Raw genomic sequence first — 17,697 nt, 5'->3', positions numbered from 1 at the left:
TCAAAATACATAAACAATTAAAAAAAGAACAAATATAAATGTGATTGGAGAAAAAAGAGTGAGAAAGTATGTGTCACTATTATTTAAAGAGTAAGAGAAGATCTTCTGCGTCATCTACTCCTTCAAATGATCTTGGGAGGCCTGGAAGTCACATCCTGTTTACAGAGGAGGTGCCTAAGAAGGTAAGGGGCCTAAGACTCATGGAATTGTTAGACATTAACTTAGTGCTATAACCTCAAGGCCCTGGTCAGCCATAGAGAAGCAGCTCTCATAAGGGCAAGTTGCTCTGGTACCATTTGTGTCATGAAAATCATCTTTGATTTCATCTTTGAAGTGTAATTAGAGCCAATGCTTACTGAGCGCTATGTACCACTATGCTAAGCCCCTTACTAAAACAGGTGGTCTCCCCAGTCATCACAAAAATTATGTGAAGGTACTATCATTACCAACTACACTTTACCATGGAGGAAAATGAGGCATAGAGAAGTGACCAGCCCATAGTCCTCCAGCTAAAAGGGGGAAGGGTCAGAATATGAAGCCAGACAGTCCTCTCAATTCTCAGTAATAACAAGATAGCTGAGGCACGTGAAAACAATACCAAAACCAACACATTTAAAAAATATATATCCTGTTATTTTAAAAATACATCTTATCCCTCCCCCAAGACTTCCCAACAAGAAATGAAAATGCTATGCCTATGCTACTTTATTTTTTACACAACTGAATATTCTGGAGAATACAGAGCAAGAGAATTATCTTTAAGTATTGTTCACAGAAAGAAATTTGACATTTGTTCAGAATAATTGCTCGATTTCCTTATCTGATCCAGTTTCTCTTTGCCACTGAATTCTGCAAAAGAAGAGAAAAATGTACCACTTGGAACAAATCATTATCAGAATCAAGACGAGACCGGCGGGTATGTTATTATATAACGTATTTTAAAATTATGCCTCATTGGACAAGTCATAAATGCCCCAAAACGGTACTTATTTATCTTTGCTGTATCTAATTAGGCCATTTGGTCTGTGTGAGTGCTATGGCCTCTGTGAACATCTTCCCCCACCTTCACCTGGAGAGCTCTGTTTCCCAGCATCTGGACAGCTTTCTCAGGCACCTAGGCCTGCCCAGGCTTTAGCTGCTGCCAGCAGGTCAGGATCAGGCTCTAGGAAGGAAACTGTGACACCTCCGAAGGACAGCCACCTGATGCCCCTGGGACCACACAGGGGAGACAGAGACAGAGGAGGCCCAGAGCTGCCCTCGTACATGGACTTCACTTCCACAGGCTTGGAGGCCAACGAATCTCCCCAGATTTAAACTGGGTCTCGGAACACTGCTGAATGGACACAGTAGCCTTGCCTGGCTGTACTCAGAGATGTGCCCACTATAAGGTAACCCCACCTCCCCTGCCAAGCCTTCCAGGGTGGCTTTTCCCTTATCAGAAGAGTCAGGTGAGAAGTCCTGGGGATCAGCTGGGCCGTGTGGGGTTCTCACTCCCTCACAGCTACTGCTGGAGCCAACACACCTGCAAAGAGCTGGCAGGCAGCAAAGCCTGCATTGTGTGCTTGGGACAGCCTATCAGGCTGCAGTGGAGGTCTCTGCAGTGTGGAGAGCAGGGAAGGGAGGGGGGTGGGGGGCCCTCAGAGCTTCCCTGTGGCCCACCTCTTCTTGAACTACCACCGCTCTGGCTGCCTCTCACTCCCCTTCAGTCAGACACAACACTTGCTAGGAGGAGAAGACTGCAATGGGGCTGACCTTGGACTATCCTACTGGGTGTTGGCTTCAGTGTTTCTTCCATTCCTTGGCTGGAAAAAAAAAACGGAGCAGCTTACAGATACTGAGACAAAACTGCCTAGAACCTGTTTCTGGGCTTCAGATCCTTCCTCAGCTGGGCCTTATGGCCTTGTTCTCCTAACTGGGATATCAGCAGCCCCCTTGGGAGTTCACCTGGTAATCCCTAGCCCAGGGCTGGTAGTAGGTCACCTGTGGCAGTGCTCCAGGACCCTTGCTGATCTTACAGCCCACTGTCCCCGCCCCACCATTCCACCACCCCCAGCCTCTATTTATGTGGTGGGATGGTCTTCAAACCATTTATCACAGGACTTCTCACCCTAAAGACATCATAGAGCCCACTGTTTCTCAAAGCACTTTCTGGAGAATAACCACTAATAATAGGTCATGCAGGCAGCATGGAGGTGGAAGAACTTCCTTGATCAAACAAGTTGGGAACTACAGGTTGTTTCCTGAAGGACACACCTGTGTACACTGTAAACCTCTGAGAGTGTTGGGTGCCGTGTTTTCCAATCTTGTCTGATCTTTGCAGAGTTACCTCTTGGCGAACCTCTTAGTGACCCACAGCAGGCAGTTTGAGGGCCATGGGTCTAGTCTGATTCATAGTCTGATTTTTTGATGCAAACAATTGAGGATCTAAGGGATGAAGCATAGCTAGCCAGTGGAGGATCACAAACACAGTTTCTGACTCTGTGACCTTTGCAAGAGGCTCGGAGATCCCAGGGCAGGAGGAGAGGATGGAGATTATGCTACTTCCAGTGCATTTGGGGGCCACGTATCCTGACCTTCGTGCTCAGGGTCACAGACTCCAATTCCGGTTGGCCCCATGTCTGTCCATCAGCAGTACTCTCGCCTCCCACCCACGGTCCCAGAGCCCTGGTTTCTCAGCCTGGGTCCTTCTGGACTCTTTCCTTTATAAACATCAAGCATCTAGGAGGAGACTTTGAGAGTTACCCCTAAGTAAAGGATGAGATAGTCCCCATAATTATTCACCAGCTTGCTGGGCTATGCTTATTTTGCAGGAACTCATAATTGGGTGACAGGGGGGAACTGGGGTTAAAAACAGAGAAAAAGAAATGTGTTATACCCTGAAAAGGAAAAATGGTCGTCCCAAGGTGGCAGTGTGATCCTGCAACATAAAAACACAAACCATTATGTAACCACTTTGTGCCAAAGGTCTTCTGAAGATGTCTATGACAGCAGTTTTCAAAGTGTGGTCCCCAGACCAGAAGCATCAACAACACCTGAGAATTCTTTAGAAATGGCTATTCTCAGGTCCCTACTGAATTTTAACAAAGTCCCAAGGTATCTACGATTCATGGTCAACCTCGAGAAGCACTGGTTTGTGCCGTCTGCAATACCTCTCCCCCAGTTTATACAACTGGTATGTGAGCCCCTGAGCCACATAAAGCAAATCCTCAGGAACAGATGGCTCTAGGTGACTCATCTGCAAGAATGGAGATGAAATATAAACAGCCAGAAGCATTGCCCCATGATTCCTATCTGCCTCAGGACAAGCTCAGGAAAACCTGAAATTAAATGCTCAGCCTCAGAGATGATTTTCAGGGGCATACTGTGAGGCCAGTTCTTTCAGAAGAGATCTGAAGGGGCTACAAGACTGCCTAGCTCCAAGCACTTCCTGTCCTTCCCTTGTAGGTCTTTGGGAGTTTTGTTCTCCATGGGGGCTTACCTACCTTCTTGGTGAAATCTCCTGCATCAGTCCTCGAATCCTGTGAAGGAGGGAGGCACAGGTTACTTTAACAGGAACCACATCTCCCAGGCTTGCTGTTGTTCTGCTGTGACCCTGCACCTCCCTGGCTCCATCCTCACTAATCTTTAGGTAGCCAGAAATCAGGTGCAAAAAAGCAGTTCAGGGGAAGGGCTAACCATGGGTAGCCAATTGTAACTTCCTGTTCAGGAAGGCAAGCATGTTTTCTTGAGGTAACATTTGTGTCCAGGACACAATGTTAAGTTGGCTTGCTCTTCCCAATAGCCTCAACTTGAAACTGACCCTCGGTTTGGGCAAATTTTCAAGGTTAAGCCATGGCAGCTTCGTCAGCTGTCTCTACTTGTGGGTCTGGCATAACAAGGATCAGGCTCAGTCTGGAAGGTTGCAGTCAGCAGTGGATCAGACGAGACAAACTGTTGCCTGTGCGTAAGATGACCAACCAATTTTCTAGGACCTGAGCAGCTTCCTGGGGATCTTGGGATTTTCAAAACTAATACCAGGAAGGTCCTGGGCAAACTGGGATGAGTTTCAGCATTCAAAAGAAATGTTCTCGGGGAACCTGGCTGGCTCAGTCTGGCCAGTATGCGACCCTTGATGTTGGATCTCTGAGTTTGAGCCCCACCTTGGGGGTAGAGATTGCTTAAAAAAATATATTTTTGAAAAAGAAATTTTCTTTCTTTTCTTTTTTTTGCAGGGGGAGCTACCATGCAACAAAATCTTGATTAGCATTTTGAACAATTATAGCTATTACTGAAACCGGTAATTTCTAAATTATAAAAAACGATTTTTAAAGAAACAAAATTCTGAGATACGGATAAAAGGGCAGGTGGGGGCAACAACGGAAAGCAAGGGGATCACCAAGGCAAACTCTTCCCGTCAAGAGAAGAGGAAAGGTCAGGGAAAGTAAAAACAACATGGAAACTAAAAGGAAACATAGGGATGGCGAGAGCAGAAGAGAACTTTGCACTAGCCCCGCACCGACCCACCCCCGGGGGGGCTCTGCAGCCACTGGGTCGGGTTCCAGGGTTGGGGACTGAGGCACAAGGTGGGCCAGCTCTCCTCCCCAAGGTGGAGGCTTAGATTCAAAGACAGCATGCAAACGCGTGCCTCCCCACCCCACTCCCCCAGCGACCACATGCATCTGCCATGGTTAAGTGAACTTTGGGTGGCCTAAAAGAGAAAAACACCTACGCGCTGCTGCTGAAACCTTTTCATCCTTCGGTTGGCGAGCTGTGCGGCCAGGCTCATTAACGGGTGCACCGGCGGAAACCGCAACAGAGGGCGCAGGGAGGGTGGGACGCAGCCCTCTCCATTGCCCGCCTTACAGATAGTTTAATTTCCAGAATAAAGTCCATGTCAGAGCCTAAGCTTGAAATTTTATGTTTTCAATAAAGAACTGCTTGCCTTTATAGCAGTCCACAATTCCAACACATCACTTACAAATATTCCCTGAGGGTAAATCAGACTTTTATCTGCCTTAACGCCAAGCGTTCTGCCCTAGTATGGCGTGCAGTGTCCCAAAGAAGCAACCCAGTGCCAATCTCTTTTCACTCCAGGTGTGCGCTCCTAGTCTACGGAAGGAGGCGGAAGGGCAGCGTCCATAACCCTCTCCCTAATGCCTTTGATTTTCCTGCACTTCTTGTCTGTGACCTTCCGGCACACACTCAGACATACATACCCGTGTCTTATATCTAGTTGTTGGGAATCCTCCCTGAACACTTTGGCTCAGAGTCAAGATTCATTTGTCTCACAGAGTTTTCTTCTTCCAGTGTCCTTTCTCCCTTTGCAGTGCTCATGGCCCTTCCTGAGAATATCCCCATCCTCACCTGATCCTCATTCCTAACCTATACTACAGCTGAGTCTTCGCCTCTTGGGGAAACAACACTTTGCTGTTTTGTTTGTTGTTGTTTTTTAAGGGTGTTCTTGAAGACTTGGAAAGCCTTGTCTATATAAATAAGTGACTTTCTAATGGTAGAATTTCAGTTACTATGACAGAGCACCTGAATTAAGAATTTTATTCTATGACCTTCCTAATATTCCTCAAATCATACCCTGCAGAAATTCACTTACACAGCCTGCTTTTCAGGGTAACTCAAGTTTATAATAACAAAGTTAGAGGTAGTGCATGTTATGCCCATAGCACATACACATGGTAATGGTTATAGAAAGTGCAGCTCCATGGATCACTACTGGGGATATGGCACTTTACACTTCTCAAAGCATTTTTTTTAATTAAAACAAATAAGGCAGTATGATAAATGCAAATAGAGGTTAAGTATTTATGGGGCCTTTTAAAAACATTTATTGTAAGTGCATAATAAAAAGTTATTCCTCACTTATTTTTCCTTTTTGGTAATATATTCTCTAACTTTTCTGATGTGTCAGCCTCACATCACTTCCAGCCCAGACAGGGAGAGAGATAATATGCCGGAAGCCCCAGGAAAAACCTCTTTGAGAGCTATTATACAGACAGTGTCTGTAAGCCCCCTGCTTTTCTACTTATCTGCACATATTAGGTAGGGATAAAAGGCAAGCAGAGGAGAGTGACTTTTATAGAAAGAGGAGTATGGTAAAATACTGACCCCACTTTTAACTGGATGTGTTGGCTCCTGAGTTCTGGAGTAGTAAAATTAAAAAAAAAAAAAAAACAAAAACAAAAAACTGAATAAGACAGGTTTTAGTCCTATTTTAGTAAGTAGATTTTAGTACAAGTTGATTTTAGTACAAGTGTCACTTGCTATAAATGTGAAAGTTACATGCCTGTGTTGCCAGGCTGGGCAGTACTCACCCTTTTGTATATGTCTTGATTATCCTAGAAAGAGAATTGTGAGGGTAAGTTCCATGGTATTTTACTGGGGCAGGTAATTGACAAGGTTTTCAGTATAAGTTACACCAGGGACCTTACTGAATTTATCTGAATATTATAAAATAAATTGGCAATCTAAAAGGAAATCAATTAGACAAACTCAATAAGACTAGAGTTGATGCAGGGTCTACAAAAAAGCAAGTTGTCAGCAATACATCATTATTTTAAAACTAAATCTTATTTCACCTTTCTTTGGGAGAAAAACATGGTCTGTAGTACACACAAGCAATCCCCTAATCATGTGCCAGATAACCATCAAAGAGTTGAAATAAAATTAATGACTGCAATTTTTAAATTTTTTTTTTTTTCAACATTTTTAATTTTATTTTTGGGACAGAGAGAGACAGAGCATGAACGGGGGAGGGGCAGAGAGAGAGGGAGACACAGAATCGGAAACAGGCTCCAGGCTCCGAGCCATCAGCCCAGAGCCTGACGCGGGGCTCGAACTCACGGACCGCGAGATCGTGACCTGGCTGAAGTCGGACGCTTAACCGACTGCGCCACCCAGGCGCCCCAATGATTGCAATTTTTAATTTGTTGCTGGGTGTACCCTGGAATTCAGCTTTTTTAGGGTTGGTTCAAATCAACCAAATTCTTCCTCACCCCCACCTCCCCAAATGCTTTCTACATGAACTTCCAATCTCTTTGCAGAAAGCCCAACTTTTCATTTCTAAGTCCTTGTTAGAGCACCACCTTGCCCTTGTTGGCAGGGATGACGACAGGGATGGTTGCACAGGCAGCACACCCTACTCCAGGATACTGCTGTGAAGAAGACATCTTACAAAACAATAAATCAGGTTTCCATGCCCGCATTTTGTAAAATTGATTGAGGATTACTGTCAATGATATTGCAAATATGCTGATCTGGATAATATTGATCATTCACACCTCAATCACACTGAAATCTTCTTGAATCAACTCAAACTTCAATCCAGACAGAAATGAAAGTTGTTACTAATACTTCTAACTTGTTGCTGTTGATAAAATTACATCTTTCTGCAAACTGTGGAGAGTTTCTACATGGGAAGCAGCTGATACTTATGTATTCTACACACACACACACACACACACACACACACACCCGTCATGTATGTGTGAGTGTATGTGTGTTTTCTGGACACTTATTGGGCAAACAATCATTTTTTGTGCCATATTCATCAGCTTTATACTGTTATGTTTCAGGCCAAAAAATAACAAGGAACATGAAGATGCTTTTCCAGGTGCTAGAACTCCATTCTCAACATTTCATATGCACCTTCCTTGCTTTAATTTTGTCTTTTTACATAAAAATAATTTCAAAATGTACTTACCTATCTAATTTATGATTTTTTTCCCTAACTAGAACTTAAGTTGTTTTTTTAAAATTTTTTTTAACGTTTATTTATTTTTGAGACAGAGAGAGACAGAGCATGAACGGGGGAGGGGCAGAGAGAGAGGGAGACACAGAATCGGAAGCAGGCTCCAGGCTCTGAGCCATCAGCCCAGAGCCCGACGCGGGGCTCGAACTCACGGACCGTGAGATCGTGACCTGAGCTAAAGTCGGACGCTTAACCGACTGAGCCACCCAGGCGCCCCTAGAACTTAAGTTTCATGAAGAGCAGGTAGTTTTGTTTATTTTGGCCACTACTGCACCTTTAGCGCCTAACATATGGCATGCTTCCAATGAATGTATTTTTCTGAATGGATGAATGGTAGAGCTGTGTTCATAAGAATCTATTGCCACCCTCCCATCTAAACTTCTGATCCCACCAGAAACACAAAACAGGAAGACTTTCCACAGGTGTCATTATTTGTAGAATATAACTCTGCTTTCTGAATTGCTTCAAGATAGAAGTCCCCTAGAGACACACACCTGGCTTTTTTGGAGAGCAGGACTGGAAGTGGACTTAGAGCCCAGGTAGCTCATCCAGACATGGGATAGTTGAGGGAACCAGAGCCCCAGGAAAGGAAGTGACATGCCACAGGTCATATTTTAATGTAGGAGCAAGACCAGGAAGAGCCACAATCTCTCTATCCATAGATTTAAAAATATTGATAGTTCTGTTCACTGAACAAGCCCTTGCTCTTCTACAACTGGTGATGACGAACAGGATCAGCTTTGGAACGATGGAGAAAGTGGAAGGAAATTCATTCCATGTGGCACCTTGCACTTGGGGAAACCTATAACCCAATTTAATACTGTAACTAGCACATGTGACTGCCACACTTCCACTTCTTCTGCTTATGTAGGGGACATCCTTGCAGCCTTCATTTGAGGGGTAGGGAAGCCCATTTGGTGTGAAGTGAACAGGCAGTGGCAAGGAGATAGAAAACTGAGTTTTCACCCTAAATTTTTGCTCTGGATATCAAGGCTATAAGATTAGTTTTGAAGATAAGAGAGAACAGTTGTCTTCAAACATATGCATAAGGATAAACTGAAAATAAGAAGAAATAGGCATGAAATAGGCATGATATACTTATGAAGTGTAAGTGAGAAAGTGATGTTTGAATCTTGAAGGATGGCCATTAGTGGCATCAGAGATAATGGTAACAGCTGGCACTTAAGTGCTGTCATTTACTGTGTTACTGTTGTAAACACTTCACAAATATTAAAGCCCTCAATCTTCACAATAACATGAGGCTATTATTCCCATATTACAGATGGGAAAACTGAGACACAGATTAACAAACTTGCCAAAGTTAAGTAGATCTGGGTGGTAAACCCAGGTACTTTGGTTTTAGAGTCTGAGCTGCGAACACAGCCTGCAAAAGCATTTTGGCTAAGGAAAAGCCTGTGCAAACAAACATATAAAGGCCTGGTGCACTTGGGGAATAGTGAACAGCTCAATGTGGCCAGGATATGGTATGCTGTGGCTTGGGGGAAGTGAGGAAGAAAAGATGTGCCTCAAGGTGAAAATATTCAGTGTATGCTAAGAGTCATGGACTCCACCCTAATACCACCCTCTTGTACTTTCCACTGAATCAAAAGTGGTTCATTGTGGTTCCTATCGCTGTTAGGGTCTTTACATGAGATCTATTTACTTTGTATCCACTGAAACATTACTGTTGTGGTTCCTATCACTGTTAGGTCATTTACATGAGATGATTGTTTTGAAGAACTATTATATCGTAGTATATCAATTTGTAACATATACCATGATATGTCACAATATACATAATATAATTATATATGTATGTATTATGATAATAATTATAAGAATATACATGAACTACCAATATTTTATGGTATTTTATATATGACAGATTCACTTGTTATTTCCTAAAACTACATTCTTACACATGTATTTAGACATACACACAGATTTCTCCTGGAGGTACCAAAAAACTGTGCTTCTTACAGATATCAATTATGATATAAACATGTAAATTGTTATAACTTAAAGAATAATTATATGCATATAACTGTTTTACCTTAGTTTGCCAAGAAAGAGTTGCCCCATATGCCAGCCACTAAAGAAAAATATGAAAAATGAATCAAAGATAAGTCTAAATTCGAATCAAAGGTAAGTCTAAATTCTTTAGTCAATAGAAATCTATTACAACACATATAAAACTCTAAAACTGTCCCATTTATGAACCTTGCATTACCTTCTCACACAGTGGCAGTGAATTTCAACACAACTCTCAGGATGCCTTAAATGAGGCTATGAAAATGGCAATATGAGTTCCTGCTGCAGCCAAGAATCTGATCTTAAAATAGTTTTAAGTGAACATTATCCACGTGATATTTTCAAGGCCAAGATGAAATAAAAATCGCACATTACTGAATAGCAGCGTACCTCAAGCTGCATGATATCCAAGTCATCTGGGGGATCAGCTAGAGGTCGAGGAAATCCTATTATGAGAAATCACAAAAATATTAATTAGAGAAAAAAGTTCATAGCATTAACTTTTAAATCTTTACATTGAAAAACATACAGAGATTCTAGAAATACAATATTTTAAAAAGGATTTACAAAGAAAACACATTTCTACCTACAACAGTAAAAGTGAGATTTGTACTAAAATTAATTAAACACAATTCCTTTTTTAATTTACCAGGAGTTACCAACATAAGAGTTAGTAACTCAAGAGGGAAAAACTTAATTTGTATTTTTATGGAATTTATGGAGATAGCATATTAGGAGATGGTGTCAAGAAAGTGTGTGCATCAGAGTCAGTCTAGGAACTTTTAAGAAGTACAGATACTTGTTCTTTTGCTTCATCAGAAGCAGGGGTAGGTCTGGGCAAGGGTGTTACCAGCTGCACCCTATGCCAGTCAGCCTCTACCTGGCCTAAATGAAGTCTCTATCTCGTTTGTACACGATGCAATACTTGGGGGAATAGCTAATACAGAAATTGGAGAAATCTGTTGGAGAGGTGAAATTAATGGGATAAATGTAAAACCCTGAACTTAGATTTTTTTAAATGTGGGACAGGGAATATTTGGCTCAAGAGTATATACATAATAACTCAGGCTAATGGTTACAAGTTACATGTGATCAGATTTCAGTTTAGTGTAAAGAAATTTTTGATGATTGGAGCCATTCAAAAATGCAAAGTAATTTGAACCAATCCTATAAGGATTTATTAACAGGTTCTGTGTTAACAGTACAAATGATAAAGACTATAGGAACCTTATCCTCGGGAAACAAAAAAACTTAAATAGGAAAAAGGGGGAGGTGGATATAAATATATAGATAGATAAATAAAAGGTAATAACAAATTCCCCAAAGTGTAATATAAACAAGATTCTACTGGACCCAAGAAGAGGCAGTTACTGGCTCTCTTAGGCTGGTAGTGAGTTGGGTGTCACTGAAAGTAATCAAACAGGGAAATCATAGATCCCTGCTTGCCATGAAAGGTTAAATTAGACGACCTCCAAGATTCCTTGCAATGTCTAGGTTTTGCGATTATACTGTAAGACACAGCAAAACAAACATACTGCTTGAAATATATTTTCTGTTTGAATATATTTTCAAAACTTTTCTACACCCCTAAATCAAAATTCTAATGGAAAAGTCTGAAATTTTGAAATAGTCCACATTTCCAATTGGAGCTGCCACCACATGCCTCCCTGTATCATTTGGTGAATTACCTTGAAATTGGTAATGCATTCCGACTACTGATCCCATATCCCACCCTTGGTTCCCTGTAAAGGTACTGGTTTCTCAGAAGCTGGTGAAGCAATAGCCTTGTCCAGTCAGATCCTCGGACAGCGCCCAAGCCCACTAAGACTTGGGGCCTCCGCAGCTCTGTCTGGGATCCTGTCTCCAGGGAGCCCACAGAAAGGCCATGAAAATATTCCTTTTTCCTGTTTGCGTTCCTTTCCCGCTCCTCTTCAACTGTCCCTCAATCCCCAGTCCTCATGTCTGTAAACTCAATTTTACTGTATTCTCTCTTCAGAATTCCAGGAACACAGATGGCTAAGACATCGGGGTCTCCAGCTCATATCCCTCACAGTTTTAGCAGCTCATCTTTGGGACAGCCCTAAATCAGGAGCTGTTTAACGACAGTTCCACAAGGGAGTCATGTCCTTCGGTAAAAGGCTGCAGCATCTAGTTCTGTCCACCCTCTCTTAAAGGTTAGGGACAAATGGGAAGCCATTTCAAAAGGGTGGAAATGGAGGTAGGTGAGGGGATTATGTTGGACTCCTTCCAGGACCCAGAACCACCCTGAAGGATCAAGGGTTAGAGCTCAGCCCAGCTGGGGGTCTGATGAAGGGATCTCCTTACCTGAGGAGGGAATCTGTAGCATGCAGAAGCAATAGATGGCCAAGATGGAAACGAATTGAGGAGGAAGTTGTTTCATTTTCAAAGCCAGGTTCCTCTTTGCTGGCCACAGATGTGTGCTGCCCAGATAGGAGTTGAGCATTTCCTGAAGTTCCAAAGGCAGAGGCAATACTCTGCCCTGCATCTGATAGGTCCCAGTGGAGAAGGTGCCTTTGTTTGCAACGCCCGGGAGCCCATTGGCTGAGAACCAATCAATTTTGCACAGGAGGACCCTGGCTTTCTCATAAATGTCACGCTGGGCCCTTATTTGTGGAATAATTCCTCCTGGGGTAGGCATTGTAGAGAATCATCTTTTTCAATCCAGCAATAAAAATAAAAAGTGGAGAGTCATAATTGTTATTCTATAGTGGTTTGAGAAACATTTCTGACTCTAGAAAGGCGTTTTCTCTTTTTTTAATCAAAGAACTGGATATAAATCTATACACTCTTGTGTGACGAAGTCTTATTTCCTAAGAAGCTGTTTATTTTCCACCATTAACAAAGGATGTTTTATAGTCTTTGGTGCAACTGAGAACAAAATTTGGAGTCCTGGATATAATATTACAAGAAACTCAAAAGTTCAAGTAGATATTTTAAAAATCATAGTTAGAAATTAGACTCCTTAAGGTTTGTCCAGACTCCTTTCTATGAATAAGTTAAATATTTCAAATAAAATCAGCATATAAGAAAACACAAGTGTTTAATTACAATAATAATAACAACAATAATAACATGTCATCTACTGAGCTTCTATTTAGGATTTCACTTAGGTTATTTTATGTAGTTCTCACAGAAGATCCGTAAGGAGTATATGATTATCCTAATTTTATGAATGGGAAAATTGAGGCTGAGAGAGAATAAGGAACTTGCCAAGGTTACCAAACCATAATGAATGCAGAGCAGGGATTTGGACTCAAGGATATCTGAATCCAGTCATGTCTGTAAAAGTGTGGGATTTTAGTCAATGTGTTCACTTTTTTCTAAAAAGACCTTCCTTGATAGGGAATATATTCAATCTGTAGATTGCTTTGCGTCGTATGGGCATCTTATAATAGGGTATTATGCTAAGTGATATAAGACGAAGACAAATACCGTATGATTTCACTTACATGTGAAATCTTAAAAAATAAAACAAACAACCACCACAAAACCTAGAAACAGAAAGACTTATAAATACAGAGAACAAACTGGTAGTTGCCAGAAAGGAAGAGGGCAAAAGAGTGGGAGAAATAGGGGAAGGGAATTAAGAGGTACAAACCTCCAGTTACAATATAAATAAGTCATAGGATGAAAAGTATAGCAGAAGGAATATAATGAATAATATTATACTAATGTCATATGGTGACAGATGGTACTGTGGGGAACACTGTGTAAGGTATAGAGTTGCCAAGTCACTATATTGTACACCTGAAATTAATATAATATTGTGTGTTAACTATATTTCAATAATAAAATTTAACAGCCTCTTTGAGATTGGATATGGAATAGAAAGGAGAAAGAATGAAGTCTGCAGTCTTGCAAAAAGCACAACCTGTATAAGGCATATATCAAATAAATATCTTTTTTTCATTATGCATATCTTTAATTTTTGCTCTTTTAAGGAATACCAGGCAACTAACAATTGTTGAATGTTTACAAGGTATTTAAAACATGTTAATACTTTACCTAAGTCATCTTATATCAGTTTTTTCAGTTAATGAAAGTTTTAAGAATAATTTTGTGTGGGAGTCACTCAGAATAAACACATACATTTATTACTTAAAATGTGGTATTTTGCCAAAAAATTCTAATTCATAAGAGAGTGGGAATTATAAACTACTGTATAGCAATAATATTTTGCCTACTTCCTTAAGCCAGCAAGAAAATAGAGATTTCTATTTATTACAGTATTTACCACTTAAGTTCAAGGAGAATAAACTAAGGTCTTCAAACACCAGGAAGAGATGATATCTTTGTATTGAAATACACCCACTTCCCAACTGCAAGTCTTTACTGAACAAATGGAAAAAAATGAATGATTGCTTTTTGAACATAAACCACTTATCTATATGATATTAAAACACAATTACTTATGGACATTTTATTTTTTTTTTATTTTTAAACGTTTTTTATTTATTTTTTTGGGACAGAGAGAGACAGAGCATGAACGGGGGAGGGGCAGAGAGAGAGGGAGACACAGAATCGGAAACAGGCTCCAGACTCCGAGCCATCAGCCCAGAGCCCGACGCGGGGCTCGAACTCACTGACCGCGAGATCGTGACCTGGCTGAAGTCGGACGCTTAACCGACTGCGCCACCCAGGCGCCCCACTTATGGACATTTTAGACACAACACACACATACTAGCAAAGGTTTGTGGCAGTTCTACTATCAATCAATAAGTATTGTTTAAATATTTGGTCTATCTCTACCATGAACTAAGTGATCTATGCACAAACATACATTTTTCAAATAAACCTATGTGATAACTCTGGTTTATATCAAATTAATTTTATTTTGTACATTTTTCACACATTATTTCTCAGATATTTAGAATAAAAAATAAAAATATTTTTTAACTCATTATTTTTAAAAAGATTTTATTTCTAAGTAATCTCTGCACCCAACATGGGGCTGGAACTCAAAACCCTGAGATCAAGAGTCACATGCTTCACCAACTGAGCCAGCCAGGTGCCCCTAAAAATATTATTTTTAATGCTAATTCAGAAATTGGATTATGCTGATATCCCAGAAATGGAATATGTTGAAGCTCTGATCCCCAGTGTGGCTATATTTGGAGATCGGGCCTTTAAGGAGATAATTAAGGCCAAATGAAGCATAAAGATAGGGCTCTAATCTGATAGGACTGGTATCTTTATTTTTTATTCAAAAAAAAATTTTTTTTTAAATCTTTTATTTTTGAGAGAGAGAGAGATACAGAGTGCGAGTAGGGGAGGGGAAGCCTCCAGGCTCTGAGCTGTCAGCACAGAGCCCAACATGGGGCTCAAAATCATGAACTGCAAGATCATGACCCAAGCCAAAGTCGAATGTTTAACTGACTGAGCCACCCAGGCGCCCCAGGACTGGTGTCTTTATAAGAGGAGGGAGACACCAGAATCCTTTCTCTGAGAGCGCACAAAGAAAGGGCTAGGAGAAGACACAGTGAGAAGGGACTGTCTGCAACCTGAGGAGTGAGGTCTCATCCGAAACATTTTGCTAGCACTTCATCCTGGACTTCCAGAATCCAAACTGTGAGAAAATAAATTTCTGGTGTTTAAGCTACCCAGACTGTAGTCTTCAGAATGGTAGCCTGAGCAGACTAATACAAACACATGGGGGAGTGGGAGGGTTAGTCAGTTCAGGAGCCCTCCAAAAGTAAAATAATGAAATGAAAAGTGTAATGAAAGTTAGAAACTCTCAGTTTCAAATGATACGATTATCTACCCAGAAAATCCAAAATAATCAACTGGCAAATTAGTAGAATGAATGAGTTTACCAAAATGGCCTAATTAGCAAAAACAAAACAAAACAAAACAAAACAAAACTATTTTCAGGAATAATTTTCTTGAACATAAACAAAAATAAATTTTAAAATGTATTAGGTGGGGCTCCAGAGTGGCTCAGTTGGTTAAGTGTCCAATTCTTGATCTCCACTCAGGTCATGATCCCGTGGTTTGTGAGTTCCAGCTCTGCATTGGCTCCGTACTTACAGTGTGCAGACTGCTTGAGATTCTCCTTCTCTCTCTGCCCCTCCCACATGCACTCACTCACACATGCTCTCCGTCTCTCAAAATAAATAAACTTAAAAAAATAAAAACACATTTAAAAATTTATTAGGAAATGTAAATAGCCTTAAAAACTATGCAATTCTGAGGACTAAGCCAAAGAATAAGTATGCAATATAATAAAAAAGAAAACTACAAAACTTTACTGAAGGACGTAAGGAAATATGTGAATAAAGAAAAGACATATCATGATCGTTGAGGACAACAGTCAATGTTGTTAAAAGTTCAACTGATGGCAAATTAATCTATAAAGTTAGTGTAATCCTTATTAAAATTCCAAAATTCCTTTTTCATGGAATTTTAAAACTGACTCTCAAATCATTTCCAGAGAGAAAATATTCAAAGTATACTTTGCCAAAAAGATACTTTGCCAATGTCAAAATGTACTGTAAAGCAGTAGTAATTGTTATATTGTTGTAGTCATTTTGTTATTGATCTGGTAACAGACAATAACAAATAGATAAATGGAATGGAATAGAGTCTTGAAGCAGATCATTTAAATACAGAGTAAAAGTGTTTATTTCAAATCAGGGCAAAATGACGAACTATGCTGAATGGGGTTTAGAACAACTGGCCATCCACGTGGCACCTGGTGGAGCATGTGATTCTTGATCTCAGGGTTGTAAGTTCGGGCTCTACATTGTATGCAGAGATTACTTAAAAATAAAATCTTTAAAAAAAAACAATTAGCAATCTAGTTGGCAAAAAAAATCCCTATTTCACACTATAAATTTAAATAAATTTCAGAGGATTAATGAATTAAGCCTAATATACCCATAAATACACAGGGGCGCTTATATAAAATTCTGTATTAGAAAGAAATAGAGTATATATTTGATTGGAACACTGTTCTTGAGCAAAATTTAGAATAGAGAAGCCATTAAGGAAAAGCTTGATAAATTTTATTATATTTTAAAAATATCTATATGAAAAAGATAACCAATATTATCAAAGAAAAGACAGAGTGGCGTAACTATACAACAACTATACAGATATAATACAGAAAAAGAAAGGGGAGGGAGAGAAGGAAGGAGGCAGGCAGGCACAACTTAAATGTCTAACATAGAGAAAATATTAAACTGTAGAATATCCATAATATGGAAATGTATGCAACTCTTAAAAAGAATAAGATGGATCTATCTGTATTGACAAGTCAAACTCTTTGTAACATAGTGAGTAAAGAAAAACACAAAGAGAAAGGGTAGAATTCCACACAAACACACAAAGAGCAGTGATTCTAGACAAATGGGATTATGAGGGAATCATAAAAGCTTTTCCATTATCTGTACTTTTGAATGATCACATTGGCTACTTATGAATTACTTGTATAACTAAAACTAAATTTTAAAACTTTATTCAACTCCAAACACTATTATGAGTATGTGGGTTCACATTTAAACATCTGAACTTACATACATGAAAACGCAGCTTCTTTCTTTATCTTATTGCATTTATTTTTCCGAAGTGTTTCTTTTGTTAGGCATTACTGAAAAGACTGTAACCAGTGGATTTGTCAGTGTCAAGTGAATTTAATGAAATATCATTTTTTTTAAATACATGAACTCACAAGTGGAGCTCCCACACCATTTGAAACAGAAGTGAATGCTGAAAATTACACTAAAAATTCCTCCTCCTTTCCACATTAAATTAGCTCCCACTTTGTAAATGGTTATTATGAAAAAACTCAGCAGGCTTTTAAGGAACTGAACTTTAATCTGTAGGATATAAAAAATGTAATTTCAAAATTGATTATAAGTTTCTGTGTTCAAAGCATAGCTTTCTGAGATCTTCAGTGGCACCTA

The 17,697-nt window shown here is 40.0% G+C and overlaps 1 protein-coding gene across 10 annotated transcripts in view; it reads right to left on the bottom strand.

Moving 5' to 3' along the window:
* Positions 1-690: 690 nt before the first annotated feature.
* Positions 691-17,697, bottom strand: part of NMS (neuromedin S) — a 46,393-nt gene continuing 29,386 nt past the window's right edge. For 3 of the 10 annotated variants that reach the window (XM_058684438.1, XM_058684437.1, XM_058684439.1), the window contains 8 exons: positions 12,098-12,444; positions 10,163-10,218; positions 9,796-9,833; positions 4,709-4,787; positions 3,483-3,518; positions 2,876-2,917; positions 1,753-1,802; positions 691-849 (listed from right to left, as the gene is read on the bottom strand). In XM_058684438.1, coding sequence (XP_058540421.1) covers positions 1,764-1,802; positions 2,876-2,917; positions 3,483-3,518; positions 4,709-4,787; positions 9,796-9,833; positions 10,163-10,218; positions 12,098-12,431 — 624 coding nt within the window. In that variant the 5' untranslated portion in view covers positions 12,432-12,444 and the 3' untranslated portion in view covers positions 691-849; positions 1,753-1,763. Of the gene's footprint in view, positions 850-1,752; positions 1,803-2,875; positions 2,918-3,482; positions 3,519-4,708; positions 4,788-6,099; positions 6,134-6,277; positions 6,330-9,794; positions 9,834-10,162; positions 10,219-12,097; positions 12,445-17,697 lie in introns of those variants that run through there. The other 7 variants (XM_058684441.1, XM_058684444.1, XM_058684442.1 and 4 more) reach the window with 7 other exon arrangements.

This window comes from Neofelis nebulosa, chromosome 9, assembly GCF_028018385.1.
Source record: "Neofelis nebulosa isolate mNeoNeb1 chromosome 9, mNeoNeb1.pri, whole genome shotgun sequence".
Classification (NCBI taxonomy): Eukaryota; Metazoa; Chordata; class Mammalia; order Carnivora; family Felidae; genus Neofelis; species Neofelis nebulosa.
This window is presented reverse-complemented; position numbering and strand designations above follow the sequence as displayed.